The 19,899-nt window shown below is 35.6% G+C and overlaps 2 protein-coding genes across 2 annotated transcripts in view; one reads left to right on the plus strand and one right to left on the minus strand.

Annotated features, from left to right (window-relative positions):
* PDCD11 (programmed cell death 11) overlaps nt 1-19,899 on the minus strand; it is a 698,902-nt gene that overhangs the window by 483,025 nt on the left and 195,978 nt on the right. The gene's annotated exons all lie outside the window — the stretch shown is intronic.
* The window catches only part of SLC18A2 (solute carrier family 18 member A2), a 190,788-nt gene that overhangs the window by 69,640 nt on the left and 101,249 nt on the right, over nt 1-19,899 (plus strand). The window contains exon 6 of the mRNA XM_068111736.2: nt 1,477-1,566. Within this exon, the coding sequence (XP_067967837.2) occupies nt 1,477-1,566 (90 nt within the window). The remainder of the gene's footprint in view (nt 1-1,476; nt 1,567-19,899) is intronic.

Here is a 19,899-nt window from a genome sequence, read left to right on the forward strand (position 1 = left end):
CCTCTTTTTGTATATTTTGTTTGTCTGGTTGATTTGTTTGTGAAATAAATGTTAGCTCTTTCACGAGCCTCGATTCAGTATACAAAAAAAAGAAAAAGTTGAACAGCTTGGTTCATGAACCGTGATCCCTTACCGAGGAGGAGGTGGATACTTTGGGTCCTGGGAGGACCCCGTTCCACCTCCTGAAACCCGAAAATGGAGATAACGACCAACGAGACACACACACACACACACACACACACACACACACACACACACACACTCACAGTCGTGGTTCTTTGCTGGAGTGAAGATGGATGCTTCATGACCAGGGGAAGGCACTGTTCAGTCTTAGGGACTCACGGGTGGAGATGACTAGTGGCAGCGGCACGTACACACATAAACACGCACTCACGAATCGTGATTTCCACATAAACTTGCACAATTGTGATTGTACACATATTATACATCTGAGTCCCCCTCTCCCACCATATGCTGCACACACCCCTCACCTCTTTACCTCCACCACCAAAGGTGGATGGAAGTTATGTTTTCACCCCTGTCTGTTTGTCCGCTTGTTTGTTTAAATGTGAACAAATTATCTCAAAAAGTTGTGGACGGATTCGGATGAAATTTGGCAGCGATGTAGCGTATGCCACAAGGACGAAACCATGAGATTTTAGTGAAGATCTAATTATGGATTCGGACATGTGAATTATTTAATTTTTTTAGTGATTCTTTACCATTGAGATGGGGCTAAAACCAACATATAACAGGATATCTCAAAAAGTTATGGTTGGATTTGGAGGAAACTTGATGGACCGGTTGTGTGTGTGACAAGGAAGAATCTGTTCAATGTTGGTGAAGATCCGGATTCGGATACGGCTACTAGAATTTTTAAAACTGATTCTTCACCATTGGGGGATCGGGCCAAAATGGATACATAGCACGATATCTCAAAAAGTTATGGCTGTATTTGGACGAAACCTGTTGGACAGGTTGGCTGTGTGACAAGGAAGAATCGATTCAATTTTGGTGAAAATTTGAATATGGATTCTGATATGAGAATTATTTAATTTTTAAGTGATTCTTCACTATTGGGAGATCGGGCCAAAATGGATACATAGCAGGATATCTCAAAAAGTTATGGCTGGATTTGGACTAAACCTGTTGGACAGGTTTTGTGTCTGACAAGGACAAATAGATTCGATTTTGGTGAAGATCTGAATATGGATTCGGATATGATAATTATTTAATTTTTTAAGTGATTCCTCACCATTGAGTTATATGGCCAACCAGGCGGATGTATGCTCTCTACTGAGTGCCGTTCTAGTTCCTCACTGTTTTCTCTTCCCTTAACCTCTTTCCCTTGTTTCCATACAAATCACATACTCCCCTACACACACTCATTGATCTCTCCCATCATCCTCCTTCCTCAATGTTTAGTATCGATATTGTACCGTTTTGTGTTCATGTCACACTTCATGTTGCTTGCAGTGGGACCTCCTTTTGGGAGTATCATGTACGACTTTGTGGGGAAGACTGCACCCTTTCTAGTTCTCGCAACGCTGGCCCTCTTCGACGGAGGTATTTCTCAAGTATAGTTTCTCAAGCCAGTAGGCCTGGGGTGGAAAGAAGAAGATTTTAATAATCTCACACTGTATCACAGGTGACAAATGCACATGAATAGTGCTGTGGCAGATGTTCACGATGTGGGCTGGAACTATATCCATTCATATCCACAATGTTCTTCTGTGCTATCTAAAACAGGTTATTATGCATTCATGACACTTGGTAAGTGCAGGTATCGAACAATATTTATACTTGTGTGTACGCCCAGTTTGTCTATTCATGAGATAGTTGCATATCGCAATGATCTTTGCATTTGTCAGTTTCACGTAGTTTGTCATATATACATATTGCTACGGTTTTGAGATGTGTACAGTGAGCTCAATAAAGGTTAAAGGTTGCCCCCCATAGATAGTCACACAAGCAACATGTAGCCTCGTTTGTAGTATAGTTATTTATTGGTATGTGTGAGTGTAGGCCCTTTCCAGTGTTAATCCTGCGTTGTGTAAAGACAGGAGAATAGGCCCAACTTCTGCAAACCATTCTACCTCTATAGGCGGGATTCATTTCGCTGCCCTTTGCTTACTCACTAGTCGAGTTAACACGAGATAGGCCTAAAAAGGTGGGGGTGGCGTTGAGGTCGGGGCGGCAGAGGCGATGACAGTAAGCATGAGCCACCAATCAGAGCTCAGAGGTGGTTGTGTCAGAGGGCGTGGTGAGAAGAGCCTGGTGAGTTCCAGAAGGCCCGCGGGGCGGGCCTATATAACCCGATGTGCAAAGCCCTTAACAGGACTTGCCGGGGGAAGAGGACTTGCAGAGGAGAGGGAGAGGACTTTCATCACTCGCACTGTACCGCTCGATGAACTTGACTATCGATAAGAACGCATGCGCTAACCAACACCGAGGGTTGAGGAAGAAGAGTTGGTTACTAGATATACGCGGGCGCAGCCAGGCGCGGTTATAACGAACTTGCGCATTCCAGCCAAGCGAGTGAACGAGGTTGCGTAACAACCCCTTTGCCGTAAAAGCCTTTGCCGTAAAAGCCCTCCTTGCCGTTCGCCCCGATATATCGCCTTTGCTCGATAGACGCGCTATGTGGCCTTGTCTTCGCCGATCTCCATCTTCGCGGTCGTGCCGGGGACTGTGGAGGGCTGGACAAGGACCACCCTTGGATGCGCTGGGGAACACCTGCCCATCTGCAATACCCCGTGTGAGTGTGTGAGACGGGCCCATTGTCTTTGGGATAATTAAGACTGTATAAGGATTTCTCTGTGTCTCTTCGTCCTGAACTGTATATACAGTACGTGTGATAATCATTAAATTAATCTTTTCTTCCTTTCTTCTGAATTTGATCGTTCCCGTGATTTCTCCAATTGACTAAGCGTGGCACGAATAAGAACACTCCAATCGGGTTCCACTATCTATAACTGCGCGGATCACTTGTACGCAAACTGCTCGGCCTACTCACATCACACGTGGTTCGTGCGAGGCTTGTTTCCTCGCTTCCAGGGCAGCACGAGTACTTAGGTACGAGCGAGAATATGGTCCCGAAACCCTATTTTGCGCTGTCCGGAAGGGACGTAATAGGTCTCGGTTCGTGCCAGGCCCAGTAAAGACAAGGGGATTAATCCCCCCTTGATAAGGGGAGAAGGCCGTCGACAGAACCATAACAATATATACACACACAAGTTGCCTGATTGTGTCTGAACGGGATAAACGTCGTAACCACAGCACGTACAGTAGTAGGGGAAAAAGGTTGATACTGGGACACCCCCCCCAAACCCACTGGGACACCCAAAATGGGGCTTTTTGACTGGAAAAGGGGGTGAAAAGGCACAAAATCGCTGAAAATTGGCCCAAAAGTCCTAAAATAGTTGTTATTTTGCCCCAAATCGTGTGTTTTTAAAAGTGGGTTTTTGGGAAATCATGAACGTTTTTCCGCCATACACTCTGCTAGTTTCGAGTGGTGATGCCGATAGGCATCACCCTCGAAACGCGCCGTGTTTCGACGGGCAGCTTGTATAATCCTGTGGATGATGATATAACTTTTTTTAAAGACAAAGCGAAGGCGGAGCCGAGCGGCGTCATATAAAAAAAGTTATCAAGTTAGTAATTCTCTAGCCTCGCCAACGGTGAGGCAATACAGGGTTCACTGATTGTTTGCGGTCCTTTGGTCCTTCTGTTTATTACCCCCTCTGCCAGGGATCCCCCGTTTATTATCCTCCTATATCGAGGTTCACTGTTTGTCTATGATCCCACTGCTCTAAAATCCACCTACCTGTGATCCCCCGTTTATTACCCATTGACTCATGTATCGAGGTGATTTAGTACATTGTACATCCCCCTTTTAGCAAGAGGCATGATATCCAAAAGGAACCGATGTGTTCCCATCATTATTTAAATATCGTTTATCATCATATGCACCAAGTGCCTTCTTAAGAACTTTCTCGGAATATATTTTATGTTTATAACTTCTTATTCCTTTAATATTTCTGTGCACAACCTCCTTTGTATCCATCGTGTTTTTATAATCATCAAATCCGAGAGTTTGTTTTATAACCCCCTTCTTTATTCCCTTTAGCTTTTTACCAGTTTTGTTTTTTGTAATTCTTGTGAGTAAAATGAACCCAATATTTCTTCCCCATTCATATCATATAATTTGTAAGTCCAAGGGACTGTATCCATTACATCAATGATTTTAAATAATTCACGAGTCCATTTTTGTGTATAACCTTTCTCAAAATGGCTTTTCCATCTGTATATTCTTACAATATCACCAACTTTAAACTTGGGCTTTCTCAAATTAATCTCCTTTTCATATTCTAATTTTGTAAACGTTTCTGATGGTTTTGATTTTGTTGATGAATGAACTGTATTATTGTAATTATCTACAATATCCTGAATTAAATAGACCCATTTTTGAGAACCGAGTTGTGTGAATTTTTTATATAATTTCTCTTTTAAAGTACGATTAAAACGCTCAATAACAACTGCTTTTCCTTCATTAAAGGTGCTGTATAATTTAATACCCTTCCCCTTAAGAAATTTCATGAATATTTTGTTATAGAACTCTGTTCCCTCATCAGTCCATAACTTCTTTGGTTTCCTTTTATCCCGATCAAATATTAGCTTAAAGGCTAACATTAAAGTATCACCCCTTTTATTTTTTAAAGGGACAACCCAGGCAAATCTACTCCTCAAATCAATAACGGTTAAAGCATACCTGTATCCCCTGTCATTATTCAATTCAATTAAATCAGCGGACCATATGTGGTCGGTGTATTTAGAATAAACTTTCCTTCTTTTAAACTTTGTGATTATAGGTTTATGTAATTCTTCAGCCAAAAGCTCCTCAGTCTTGATTACATCATTAGAGCCTAATAGTTTTTTGAGGGTGAATAACCAAGACCAAGTTTCAATTTAACACTTATCATTTTTTTCACAATAAACCTATCAACTTTCTCTCTCAATGTCGGATTTCGTATCAAAGACAAATTATACAACATTTCTCTGTCTGATTCATGTTTTTCATCCAATGTGGTGGTATCCCCATAAGCAATATCATGCTTCATACACACTTCATCAACCCTATTTTTTGGTCTGGACCAAGGTTTAGGATTGTCAGTCTCATCTAATCTTTTATCCAGGTTTGTTCCAGGACCACAGAAAGAATATCCAGGTAGATGTAGTTCCCCAGGAATTCCAGTTGTTGTAAATTTACTTCCTGACAGAAACTTTTGTATGTCTCCTCCACTTTTAGGAGAGATGAATTGACACTTTTTAGAACCACACACTTGACATATTCCTTTTTGATAAACTCTATTATTTTTAGCTTTAACATACAATACACTTTTAGATTTAGTTTTCTTTTTACATTTGAGACAATAACTCATATTTATTTATCAGAAAAATTCCGACAGAGTATCAAAACCTTTTTAGTTTTTAACATATACATTTCTATCTTAATTTTTAAAAAATAAAGAATCCTTAGAAATGTCTTCACTTTCTCCTCCATTTATTTACAAATAAAACTAACTAAAGTCAATACCACTTTCTCGTTTAGATCTCCTCCCTGAAATTGAACTCATCTCATCCGTTTTTAAAACCAATTTTTTCACAAGAGTCATTCTTTCTTTATTTTCCTCTTCGGTGCGTTGAGATTGATTTATTTGATGTAATACATTTAATCTTTTACGAATCTCACTGATTTCCATCTCCCTCTCCTCCCTCTCCTCCTCCTCCTTCTCTTCTTTAATTCCTTCCTCAGCCCTTACAACCCTTGAGCTTGAGTCCCAAATAATATTATACATATACTCATCTGGATTTTGAGATATTCTTGTATCTATAATTATTATTTTTCTCATAATAGGATACCAATAAGATTTGTTGACGATTTCTAAAAGAGTTTTATATTTCATAACTTTGAGAAGTTCATTTTTATATAATACTTTAAACAAGTCTCTATTTGTTGGTTTAACAATATCAGTATAAGGCCAGTTTTTAATGACAAAATTTCCATGTGTATGTTCCAATTCGTACGGTATGTAAAACCGAGCACCCTTTTCTTGTAGGTATCCTTGAATACAAAAATTATAATTCTCTTGTAGTCTTCTTCCTGCCATTTATGTATCAGAAATATATGTGAGATTAATATTATGACAGGTAATACCACCCCATCTTCCCACTACCAAATTGGTTTGTATTCCTTGGCTTTCCATCCTTATCTCATTACCTTCCTTCTTTGTCATGCGAATCATCGCTATACTATCATATATTTTTATTTTCTTAAAATCACGTATTTGTTGTTTACTAATTGTACTTCCACATAAATCCTTATCTTCACCAAGTGGATAATATTCTTCTTTACGAGACTGATTTAAATCATGTAGGTCTTCTAAGTTTATTGAAAAAGACCAATTATACCCTAAATCAGACATATCATACCCCCATTTATTAATTCGCATATTAACTATATGTCCTTCTTTATAAAATTCAATTGTAAGCAGGTAGTTAAATTCAATGAGGAAAGGTGTATGGTCAGTATAACCAGGTGTTGTGGTTGTAAATTTTACTTGTTTCACAAAACGTGCTGTTTTATTTAACAAGTGTGATAAATCACTGAATCTAATTAAGTCATTCGCATCTGTAGGGTTTGGATAATTGATTAATTTATAAGTATTCTTCATATTAATATTTTTACTTATACTATATTTTTGTCGTTCAGCCTGTGCCTTTGTATAATAATTTGATAAATCAATATCCTGAGAGGATTTTCCAAAGATAGAACCATCTTTTCCAACATAAGTCATTTATATTAGATTAAAAATGATATCATAAAAATTTTCATTATTGTTGAGTTGAAATAATACATATAAACATAATTGACCACAACATTTAGAATTAATTTCTTGAACTTGAAATGTTTGATAAACACCATTCTGTAAGAATTGTATTACTTCAACAGGTGGTGGCATACCATAACTATCAAAATAATATTTATCCTGACTATTATGAATACAAACCCAATGAGAACCATTCTGTGTGTCTAAATTCATAATAATATTCTTTGTATTCTTATTTATATGTATTAATTCATCTCTCATACAGATTACCACATTATCAATTTTTAGTGTTTTACAATACTTGGCTAGTTCTATATTTGACGTTGTATTCTTTCCAAATTGTTTAAACCATTTATCCATTTATTTATGAGAAAGATACAATCCATTACCCCGTTTAGTTAGTTTAACACCCGCTTGAGCGATAGAGGAAAGCATATCTCCAACCAACAATCTAGCTTTATCAGGCAGTGGGTGAGCAAAATCTACAATTTGTTTCTCCAACTCCTTGTTATGTCTTTCCAATTCTTTTTGAGCTTTTAGTTGTGCCTTCCTTTCGTTAGCAGTTTTTACCGCTGCTGAAATACCACCAGTCAATGCTCCCGCCGCACTTAAACCAGCAAATAAAGGAATTAGAAACGGGAGAAATCCTCCTCTTGACTCGTCTATTGAATATTTCTTTAACATAGGTTTCGTCATTTTAATTTTAAGTGATCCAACATCATTTAGTGTTTTTACTTGTGTGTGTGTGAGTAAAACATCAATTCTTACAGCTCCTTTTCTTTGAATTGTATTAACATTAATAATACAAGGCTTTTGATTTTGAATACAAGATGTTAATTTATTAAGATTGATTTGATTAACATATACCCCTACCATTTACTTATGAGAAAAAACCTATGTGATATTAATCATAACACCATTATCTGTATTAATCTGTAATTCCGTTTCCTCCAAAAGCAAACAATAAGCATCAACTTCTTCATTCTCCCCTCTTTCAATGTATAGAGAAGTATCCACTCGATTAGACTTTATAGTTTCCTTTTGAGAACTCAGGTCAATTGCGTAGATTGTATATAAACCTTTAAATGCAACCATATCCAAAATAGGATCATTATTACCATTACTTTCACACACCTTTTGGTAGGACTTGTAGGCTTCCGCATAATCATTTTTTTCCCAATCAATTTCCAATCTATCTCGTGGATAAAATGTGCCATCAAGAGAAACCCGAAGTTGTTTCACCTTAGCATTATCACTCAGCGCATTATTCTTATTAGTACCGTCCTCTCCATCTGGTTTTTTTAAAATGAGCCAGAGGTATCGTGGCTTTCCTTGAAGAACACCCAAATTCCAAGTGTAGGTAGTGTGTTCCAGTTTAACGTGTTGACATCTTCTTTTAAGGTATGATACATTTAGCGGTTTCTTTGAGTTAAGTCTTCTATTTAACATCTCTTCCGTTTTAAGATTAGGAGTATATTCACTGATATACCAACACAAATCATTAATAACAAATTTATTGTTGTCTCCAAAAGCATTTTCATCCCCAAAAAGCAACCTATTTACATTATCATTCCTTTGTAGTTGAAATCTAATTTTAAGACCATACAAAACTTTATCATAATCGCAAAATCCAAATATACTTTTAAGAGGTACTGCTACGGTAAAACTATTCACTGCTTTTGTTTCATCATTATACATTGACTTCCTTTGACTATAACCAGGGTCTGTGTTTGTTCCCGTTGACATATCAGGAATAAAGCCTTCAACAGCTCCCTTACCCATTCTATCACCAAACGAATATAGTGTAAATTTCATCATTTCAGATGTAGCAGAGACATAATCAACCGCTTCAACCTCTTGTGTTCCAATATACAGGCGGACACTGTCAAACATTTTCCAGAAGAAATCATTTACGAGTGTAGCATTAGTATTATTCGCAGCCTTAGTGAATTTAAATTTACACAGCAAGAAACTATCAGCTATATTCAAGTAAGTTTGTTGATTATTTATTTCAAAACTTTTTGTTCCGTTTGAATTCCAGTCGGTTCCTGTAATAGCATTTACCTTAAAATAGTCTTCCTTTTTAGTAGAGTTTGAAATGATAATCGTATCATCCAAATCATAGATACTATCAATCGCTTCCATACTTGTATTTATATAGTATTAAAATTGTTGAAACCCTGACCCAAGTATTTTAATGATTTTTTGTCGTTCTTGTGAAGATAGTTGAGTTTTACCTTTTTTAATTTCTTTGATTGCTTGTAATTTATGGGACTCCTTTTGAGCATCTTTTATACTCTTTACAACACCCGCTACATTTCCCATGAGAGAAGCAGTTGAACCAATTAGGTCTTTATGTTTAAGAATGGTTGAACCAATACCCATTAGAGTATCAATTATCCCATCTCCTTTATTTCGAAATTGATGACCCACACCCCGTTGTCTCTTAGGTTTATAGTATCCTTTACCCACATACCTTGTATAGTCTGGTGAAAGGAACATGCCCTCCCCTGTAATTATTTTATATTTTCCCAACTCGTGTTTTCTTACAATAACCATTATTTATTTATTGAAAAACTTCACGTAGGTGAATTCTGATGGATATAATTTCATCATTAAAGGATATCATACGATTATCTTGGTCGGTTATCCTAAAATTTACTCTGTATATGGTTTTTCCTGACACAGGTAAATAGACAAGATTTTTTGGTTCCATATTAAATTTATAACCAATCGGGGTTGAGTATGCACTGAATGAAAATATTGTATTTGTTCTTATTCCATCGTTATAAGCACCATCAATCAAATCACAATGAATTAATACTGAATTTATACCGGAGGATATTTGGATAACATTATCACTGTAAAACGTCCCGTTAGTTTCAATCTTTTTTGAAGAGAAACCCAATAGCTCTCTAAACGAATTTTCAATCGTGAAATCAACTTTATAATTATTTTTAAGTTTAATAGTTGATTTTGAAGTGTGTGTTTGAATATCTATTACAATATTTTTTGGTTCATCACCTTTTTCTTTCATAAGGCGAGAGACTTCTGAAGATATTTGAGAAATCTCGTAAGCTCCGGGTGAAACGGTTATAGTTTTGTAGGCAGTGCCTGGATTATAACTAAACTTGTTGTTTTTCTCTGTGATATTAAACAAGGTATTATAAGTTTCCATCGACAATAAAGATGCCTCATATGAGGTAAGGGGGTTAAGTTGTAGTGGGTAAGGGAATGAAGCTGTGTAATCGCTCGTTGTGAAATTAAAACTAAGAATTGTGCTTCTCATCTTATTTAATATCTAATAAAATATCTTTGTATTGACATTTATTAATTATTTTCATGTTCATCAACTGATCTAAAATGGCTGAGGATTCATTAAAACAATTGTTGTTTCCAGCCTTCTTACTACCTAATAACAATAATAGTCTATTAACTAATTGTGATGGGTCATTTGGAAGAAAACTAACACCCGAACCAAGCTTACTTAAAGCATCAATAATATGTTTCTCCTTCTCATTCTTCTTACTTTTACCAGCAACAGAAACTCCATAATCAAGTGTATTTAACAACTCAATATATACCCTATCTTCCTCTCTTTCCATATCAAGTGGTTCCTCAAAATATTTTGAACCGCTGAATCCGGGGTTTGTTAGAAGAAACATTAATCTTGGAGTTAATTTAACATTTGGTTGAGTAGAACTCAAGAACATCAATTCATCATTAAATATCAATACCTTTTCTTCCACAAGATGAAACACTGCTGGTTCTTCTGTTGGAATGAGACCTGCTCTGGTTTTTGAACCCGCCGAATATTCATTGTTTTGAAGAGCTTCCACAACATAATTAGGGGGTTGATTTACCTGCTCAAGTTTCCGAAATAATTCTTCATCATTATATTCTAATTCACCAAGTTCTTGTTTTGTTATCTGACTAAAATCTTTGAGCATTTGAAGTTTTTTCGGAGTAAATTCTACCGTGGGAACTGTAGGTGAGTGTTGAGTTTTCAAAAGTGGTTTAAAGAATTTCTCTTGTTTTCTTTCAAAGGCTTATTCACCAGTTAGTTTCTGTTTCCGTTTCTTCTTTATCTCTTCCTGTTGTTTAACAACTTTTGAAACTAATTGTTGATGTTCCTTAAACTTTCTTTCTCTTTCTTCGGTATTCATTTAGTATTGAAAAATATCATTTAGTATCTCATCTTGTTTCACAACAATATATTTATATTTTCCAATCGTGTGTTTCATATAATTTTCAAATTCTTTTTTACTACATAACGTAGAGCAATTATCTCTCCAAAAATTATTTACATCTATTGAATTTAACTTAAATAAAATAAAAGTATTGGCATTGTTTCTTATTGAGCGTCGAGGGAGTTGAAAATATGATTGACTAAGATATATACAATTACAAGAAGAATGTCTCCCTCTTGTATAGTAGCTATCCATTACTGTTTGGTTTCTCTCATTAACACAATCATCAAAGATGACGAGGTTCTTTTTTGATTTATCTAAATCTTGAGGTGAAGGTATATCATCCGTATTATCACTGAGAATACAAGTTATGGGTTTCGATTTTGATTTCTGTGTATCACAAAATAATTGTATTATATCATCAATATTATAATCATTTAGTTTGTTTTGAAGTTTAAATAAACCGATAATGTCTTCCTTTTTAAGACCCGCATTAAAACCCTGTGAGAGTAGTTGATACTCGGGTTGAAAACTTGACTTTGTAAAAATTATTAAATTATCATAATCTAAAAAATTAGGACCAAGGAGCATCTTTAAAAGTAAACAGGTTTTTCCACATCCGCTTGAACCAACTATTAGACATCTCAATGAATTTGGAATGTTTTTATGGTTATTAAATTTTATCTTATTTTCCCAAACGGGTAAAAAATCATTCATTTATATATTTGGAAAACAAGTTATCCAACTTCTTTTGAGCTATTTTAGAAACTCTATATTTTATCCTGAGTTCGGGTTTAATTTCAAAATAATTCATTATTTTATTTATATAGTATCTTGTATTAACATTTCCATTAAAATTATTTTGAATAATAAATATCATTAAACCCTTATACATTTCCTCAATACAATTAGTCTCTTCCCTTGAAAGAAATGGTGTATTATCATCACAATACTTAACATTCATCTCTCTTATTAATCTTGTAAAGTAATTCATTTTTGGTTCTAATTTAAAAGTGTTATATGTTTTTTTATATTTCTTATTATCATTAATTAAAATTAAATCACAGAAAATACATTGTTTATATGAATCCTCATCATTAATCCCTATTCTATCACAAGCCGGACAATTCTCTAATTTATCATATGGAGAGTCTGGAAATTCTAAATATCCTTCAGAACTTATCATATTTATGTGGTAAATTTTTACTTAAACTAAATGCAAGTTTATTCACTAATAAATACAATGTTTCACAACACAAAAGACCAATTTCAATCTATTACCGAAGGTTCTATTGATTGTGTCAAAGATGTAAAGTTGAACAAAGATAAATATGGTAATTTTTGGGTTTATCCTGAATTAAATGATAATATTAGTCCATCAATTATGTTTAAAGGCCGCGGATTTTCTATTCCAGCTAAAAAATCGATAAAAGTCCATTTGGATCATGTCTCCCCCCTTCTAATGGCTATTTATGAAAAGATTGGTGAAAAATTGGACGCCACTTCTTTGGAACTTAATGATAAGACCATCAACTCAAGTAAAGGAGATGTATGTATATTTTTTAATAAAACAGATATTGATGTTAATAATAAAATCATAACCGGGGAGATGACATTTAGGTCAATTATAATTAAAGATTATTTGAAGATAACTTTTAATGTAAAAAATATTATTATCCAAAAGGATATTGAAAGAAAAATTATTGGGCTCGATGGAAATGTAATTTAGTTTAAGTAAAGTTTTCATATATAAATGGGGCACACAATTCAAAACACAATTGATTTCTTCAGCGGAATTCTCAGAGATCCTCTTGAAAAAACTGATACGTTATTGAGCCACTCTCCTCCAAGATATTTGGAAAGAAGCTCAATTAAAAATATATCTGATTTAAAATGGTCTGTTGGAGAGATTCATTTTCAGATGTGTAATAAAAAATTTATTAGTGTTGATTCAATAATTATTGATCAAATTAAAAAAGCTTTCAATTTGCTAACCCTTAAACAAAAAACATTTTATGATAAAACTATGGGAGGGTCTTTTGGATTCACATTTATGAATAAAGTTAAAGATACTTGCGGCGGTTATTATTTAAAAGATTATGTTGACCATCTTATTGGTGAGATGGTTTATTGTAATTTTGAAGGCATCATGCATCTATCAAAAATTGAAATAGATCATAAGGAAAGAAATTTTACTTTAATGTTTAATTTAGACAAATTTATACGCTTCTATTCAGATCAACCAGTTCAACCATATCCCAAAGAAGAAAAAAGACAAACGGCTTATGATAATTATCAAGATTATTTGGAAGAAGAAAACTCTAAAAGAATTTTAAAAATATATATAATTAAAAGTGGTTCGCTAGAAACATATACACGTCTTCATCCAAATTCACCTCTACCATCTGACTCTGAAGAATCAGACTATGAATTATAGCCCTATAAATATGAGTAATTACGATTTAGAAGATTTTTTAGATTCATGGTCTGACTCTGAAGATCTCACAAGTCATGATAGTGATGGAGAAACAATTGGGGATGAAGATTCCTACGATTCTGATAGCTTATGCTCAAATGATGAATATGAGTCAAGCTTTATTGATGATGACACAACGAGTGATTTCTCGAGCTTCCTTGAATCTCAAAGTTCTGAGTCAGATTAAAAGTTGGCTTGGTGCCAAATGTGCGTGGCTTTAAGGAAAGATTCATAGTTAAATGAGTGCCAAAATCTCACGAGATTGTTCACCTATAAATATGACTTTTTGTGAAAAATGCAACGTGTCAGTTAAGTTTATTTATCAACATAATAAAACTAAAAAACATCTTGGGGTAAATAAGAATGATTTAGTTGGACAGGAAAAAATAAAGTGTGAGCCTTGTAAAAAATTTATAAATAAATCTAGTTTTAAAAGACATTTAACCACTGCTGGTCATGCAAAAAAATTAGCTCCCCCCTCATTAACCATGAGATGCAACAAGTGCCAAAAAGATATTCTAAAAGCTGGATATAAGATACACCTAAAAACTGCTTCTCATCGGAAAAAATTGTTTAGTGTTTCTAGACAAGACAACGCATTTAAGAACCACGTTAAAATTATAAGATTTTCTTTTGATGAATCAGATACAGATAATTTTAATGAAAACTTTGGGAATATTAGACCTGAACTTAGGAAATTCTTTGAAAAAACTTTTAAGGAAATGGGTCCATTTAAATATTATTTTGGGATAAACTATAAATCAACAAAAGATGGGGAGACTCATGATATTTATAAGAGGTGTGATAATAAATATATTGTAAATGCTAATGAAAATTTTGAAGATTTTGGAGAAGATTTACACCCCGGGTTAGAAAGCCATGATTATAGTGGTTGGGATGCAATGCTTGGTGTACAAAGTGGAGGGGTTATTGGTGGAACAAACTCTGTTGATGTTCATGTTGTTAGCTCTGGGCCTCTTAGTGGATCATCTTACATTGATCTTCCACAAAAAATTAGGGGGAAACAGGCTATAATCAATATAAAAAATAATGATAATAAATGTTTTATCTGGTCTATTCTTGCACATCTTCACCCAGTTGACCATGGGAAAAATCCACATAGAGCTTCAAAATATTATAAGTATGAGAATGAGTTAAAATTGGGAAATATTCAGATGCCGATGAGATGTTAAAGATGTAAAGAGATTTGAAAAGTTAAATAACATGTCTGTTAATGTTTATGGGTTAACTGATAATTTGAATGTTCAACCAATTTATTTCTCAAGAGATCTGAAGACAATAAATATTAATCTTCTTTTGATAAAGGATGGAGATAATTCACATTATGTACTTATTAAAGATTTTGCAAAGTTAGTAAGAACACAGTTAACAAAGAGAACAAACAAAATTCATGTGTGCCCAAGATGTCTAAATTGGTTTAAGACAAAGGAGCGGTTAGGAAGACATTCTAAATATTGTAGTGAACATAAATCAACGGTTGTTAAGATGCCAGACAAGGGTTCTTCAATTTATTTTAAAGACACAGAGAAAACAATTAAACACCCATTTGTTATATATGCTGATTTTGAGAGCATCCTACAAAAATGTAATGATGGCGGAAAATATCAAGAGCACATTCCTTGTGGTTTCTGTTATTATATTAAATCTGGAATTGGTGATGAATTAAATAAAGTAGTTGGATACCGGGGGCCAAAGGCTCCTGAAAAATTTGTAGAAAATCTTGAAAATGATTGTATTCGATTAACAAAAATTATCATGGAGAATAAAAAAATTAAAGAAAAACCAAAGTTTATACCTGTGTTTCTACATAATAATTCTCATTATGACACACATCTTTTTATAAGAGAGTTGGCAAAAACGACTGGAAAAATAACAGCAATTCCAAGTACAGATCAAAATTATATTTCTTACACAAAGATAATCCCATCAAGTCCATTAACCAAAATAAGATTTCTTGACTCCTTTAAATTTATGGCAAGTGGTTTGGGAAATCTTGTAAACAATCTAAAGTCATTTCCTAATCTTGAAGGAGCTTTTGAAAACACAAATTTATTAACTCAAAAGGGAATTTATCCATATGACTACATGGATTCGTTTGAAAGGTTCAACGATACACAGTTGCCAAGCAAAGATGATTTTTGGAATGAACTCAACAATATTGGGATAACGGATAAAGAATATGAACACGCTCAAAATGTTTGGAAAGAACATGGGATTAAAAACATGGGGGGTTATCATGATTTGTATTTGAAAACGGATGTCCTTCTTTTGGCTGACGTTTTTGAATCATTCCGTGATATTTGTTTAAAGGGATATGAACTAGACCCAGCACATTATTTTACATCTCCAGGATTAGCATGGAGCGCAATGTTAAAGATGACGAAACAAGAAATTGATTTAATTACAGATGTTGATATGCTCCTAATGATTGAGAAGGCAAAACGTGGAGGAATTTCCCAGGTTTGTAAAAAGAGATATGCGAAAGCAAACAACAAGTATCTTCAAGATTATGATTCCAAGAAAAAGAGCTCTTTCTTGATGTATTATGATGCGAATAACTTGTATGGTTGGGCAATGTCCCAAGCTGTTCCATATGGTGGGTTAGAATGGGTTCCAAAGAAAGATGAACAAGAAGTTTTTAATGAGCTATTAAATAACACGCAAGAGGATCTTGATGATTGGAAGGTTGGGTATTATTTTGAAGTCGACTTAAAATACCCAAAAGAACTCCATTCAAAACATCAGGATCTTCCATTTGCTTGTTCAAAGGGTACGCCTCAAAAAGAATGGTTGAGTGATTATCAAAAGTCATTTAATGTTAAGACAACAACAGAGAAACTTTTAACAACATTATTTGATAAAAAGAATTATGTTCTCCACCAGAGAAATCTTCTTCAGTGTATCAATAACGGATTAGTTGTGGAAAAAATTCATAGAATAATAAAATTTAAGCAGAGTCATTGGTTGGCAAAATATATTGACTACAACACTCAGATGAGAACAAAGGGAACAACTCCATTTGAGAAAGATTTTTATAAGTTAATGAATAATTCAGTGTTTGGTAAGACGATGGAAAATGTTAGAAATAGGAGGGATATCAGATTAACAACAACATGGAAACAGGCCTCTAGGTTAATCAACAAGCCAAACTTTGCTAGTATAACAATTTTTGATGAAAACTTTTGTGGGATCAATATGCTAAGGGAAGAAATTAAAATGGATAAGCCGATCTACATTGGGACTACAGTTCTTGATTTATCAAAGTCCTTGATGTATGATTTTTATTATAAGAATCTGAAACCAAAATATAATGAAAAAGTTGAGCTGATGTATATGGACACAGACAGCTTTATATTGGATATCAAAACTGATGATGTTTTTAAAGACATGATAAATAATTCTGAAGTATATGACACGAGTAATTACCTTGGGTTTAAAGATGGGAGGAAAGAGGCCTTCTCAAAAGCCAATGAAAAAGTTATTGGAAAATTTAATGATGAACTTGGAGGAAAAATTATGAGTGAATAGATATTTTGATGGGGATAAACTTGAAACTGGTAAAAAGCTAAAGGGAATAAAGAAGGGGGTTATAAAACAAACTCTCGGATTTGATGATTATAAAAACACGATGGATACAAAGGAGGTTGTGTACAGAAATATTAAAGGAATAAGAAGTTATAAACATAAAATATATTCCGAGAAAGTTCTTAAGAAGGCACTTGGTGCATATGATGATAAACGATATTTAAATAATGATGGGAACACATCGGTTCCTTTTAGTCCGGCAGATATGTGAAGAATTGTGGTAGAATTGTGCCTTTGATGATACAAGCATGAAACTTGGCACACAGTTAGGGCATACCCTTACAGTGAAATTTGGATGTAGGGGCATTCCAGATTTCTCCTTGGCCCAAAATGGCGGCCATTTTACAAAATGGCGGCTAAGAAGGACATATTTACCTATTATTTCAGACTTGTCATTTGTGCTGCTATTGAAACACAATGTAATGAGCATATTATAAATTGTCATGTACATGCTATGCAATACCTTCATACTGGGTTCAAAATTGGAATCTACGGTGGCCTATAAGGGGCAGAACAAATGGTTTACCATTGCAATAGACAGGACTGGTCTAGCGGTTTAATTATTTAACTTTGCATGACTATCTGATTTCTCCTGGGTGTAATTTTGGTTCAATACCTTTATATGAACAACTTTGATGTAGCTTTATGAACTTTCCTATCATAGACTAGGTGACTATAAGGAACAATGCAAGGCTAGTGAAAAGTTACGAAAGCGAATTACTATATTTATGATAATAATGTATGTATTTCTTTTTCAGATGATAACTCGACTGCACTGCACCTTCGCTCATTGACTGTAGTAGCTACCTAGATTTGGTTCCCAATTTGTATATTGATTGGATGGTGGTGGTGGATAATGCTTAATTGACAATGGCCAACAAAAATTTCAAGCTATTAGACCCCCAAAGCCCTAGTACATCTGGAACAAACATGCCTTATCTGACAGATTGGGAGAAGTGTGTGTTATGTCAGGAGGTCACCGATGAGGCCCTTGCCTGTCCAGCTGATTCCAAGCGAACCACAGGGTCCGGATACCAAACTCTTGCAGATTATCTCCTCACCTTCAGCCAGATGGGCTGCCTGCCAAAATCTCTAGAACTGTCCCGCCTGGACGATGGTGAAGGTATCCAGTCAACCTTCCAGAGCCACAAGGCTAAGTGGCATGATTCATGCAGACTGAAATACAACAAAACTGAACTGCATCGGGCACAAAAAAGAGAAACGTCTAGTGAAGAAACCGCAAGTGTCTCAAGAAAGTACACCCGTCACAGAGTACATGTAGACCACACACAGCCACAGCCTGAAAAGTGTTTCTTTTGTGACAAACCAGCGGGTACTAATTCTCTGCGAAAAGCTTCCACCTTCGACCTCGATAAACATGTCAGGACAGCTGCCCTGAAACTAGGAGATCAGGCACTTCTTGCTAAACTGAGTGCAGGTGACCTTATAGCACAAGATGCACAGTACCACGTGAAGTGTCTGGTGTCACTTTATAACAAAGCAAGGGCCACAAGCACAACACTGAATGAACAAGATGATATCAATCACGGTATAGCACTTGGAGAGCTAGTGTCCTACATCGATGATGCCCGCACAGATGCTCTTGTGACACCAGTGTTCAAGCTGGTAGACCTAGCAAGACTATACACCACCAGGCTGGAACAGCTTGGAACAGTCTTGACCAGGCGTGTCCACTCCACCAAACTCAAAGATCGAATCATGACATATTTTCCAGACCTAGAGGAGCACATGTCCGGTCGAGATATTCTGCTTGCTTTCAACCAGAATGTTGGCTCAGCCCTTCAGAAGGCATGTGATCACGACACTGACAGTGATGGAGTTTGTCTTGCTAGAGCCGCAAATATAGTTCGTAGAGACATGTTGAAAATGAACTCAACATTTAGTGGTTCATTTGAAGCCCACTGCCAAGAACATTCGGTACCTAATTCGCTTGTATCACTAGTTTCTATGATCTTGAATGGTCCTAACATCCAAGAGCAGTCAAGCCACTCGTCGGTATCAACACCTACTCTCACAATCTCACAACTCCTTATGTTCAACAGTTACTCACGCCGCAGAGAGAGTAGCAGTACTACCACGTCCACGAGGCACAGTCACAATCGGGAGACTCCCCTGCCTGTGTACCTGGGCACCCTTATCCACACAAAGACTCGAAAAAGAGACCTGGTTGATACTATGTTCAACCTGGGTCTCTCGATCTCCTATGACAGGGTGCTTAGCATCTCCACGGACTTGGGGAACAGAATCTGCCGTTTCTTCCAAAATGAGGGTACAGTTTGCCCCCCTGAGCTAAAAAGTGACCTCTTCACAACTGGGGCAGTGGATAACATTGATCATAACCCCAGTTCAACAAGTGCCCACGACTCCTTCCATGGCACTGGCATTTCACTTTTCCAGCACCCAAATAGCGATAGCCGTGGAGTTCAACGGGTAAACCCAGATGACACATCAACAACAGATGCACACCTGCCACAGTCATACACCATCGTACCTCCTGTTGTTCTGGGTAAATGTGACCCACCTGTACCCAAGCTAGCGGGTCCCAACAAAAGCAACTGCCAACTCATCCCTGAAGCAATGCAGATTGAGTACAGGTAACTGATTATTGTGTTTGAACTGTGGACAGTTATATGTGTACCTAAATAACCAAGACTTGTTAACTTGTGTGGACTTGTTTGTTCTTAATTGTGTTCATTATCTTGCATTTTGACAGGTG

The sequence above is a fragment of the Myxine glutinosa genome, chromosome 3, assembly GCF_964187855.1.
Source record: "Myxine glutinosa chromosome 3, kmMyxGlut1.1, whole genome shotgun sequence".
NCBI lineage: Eukaryota > Metazoa > Chordata > Myxini > Myxiniformes > Myxinidae > Myxine > Myxine glutinosa.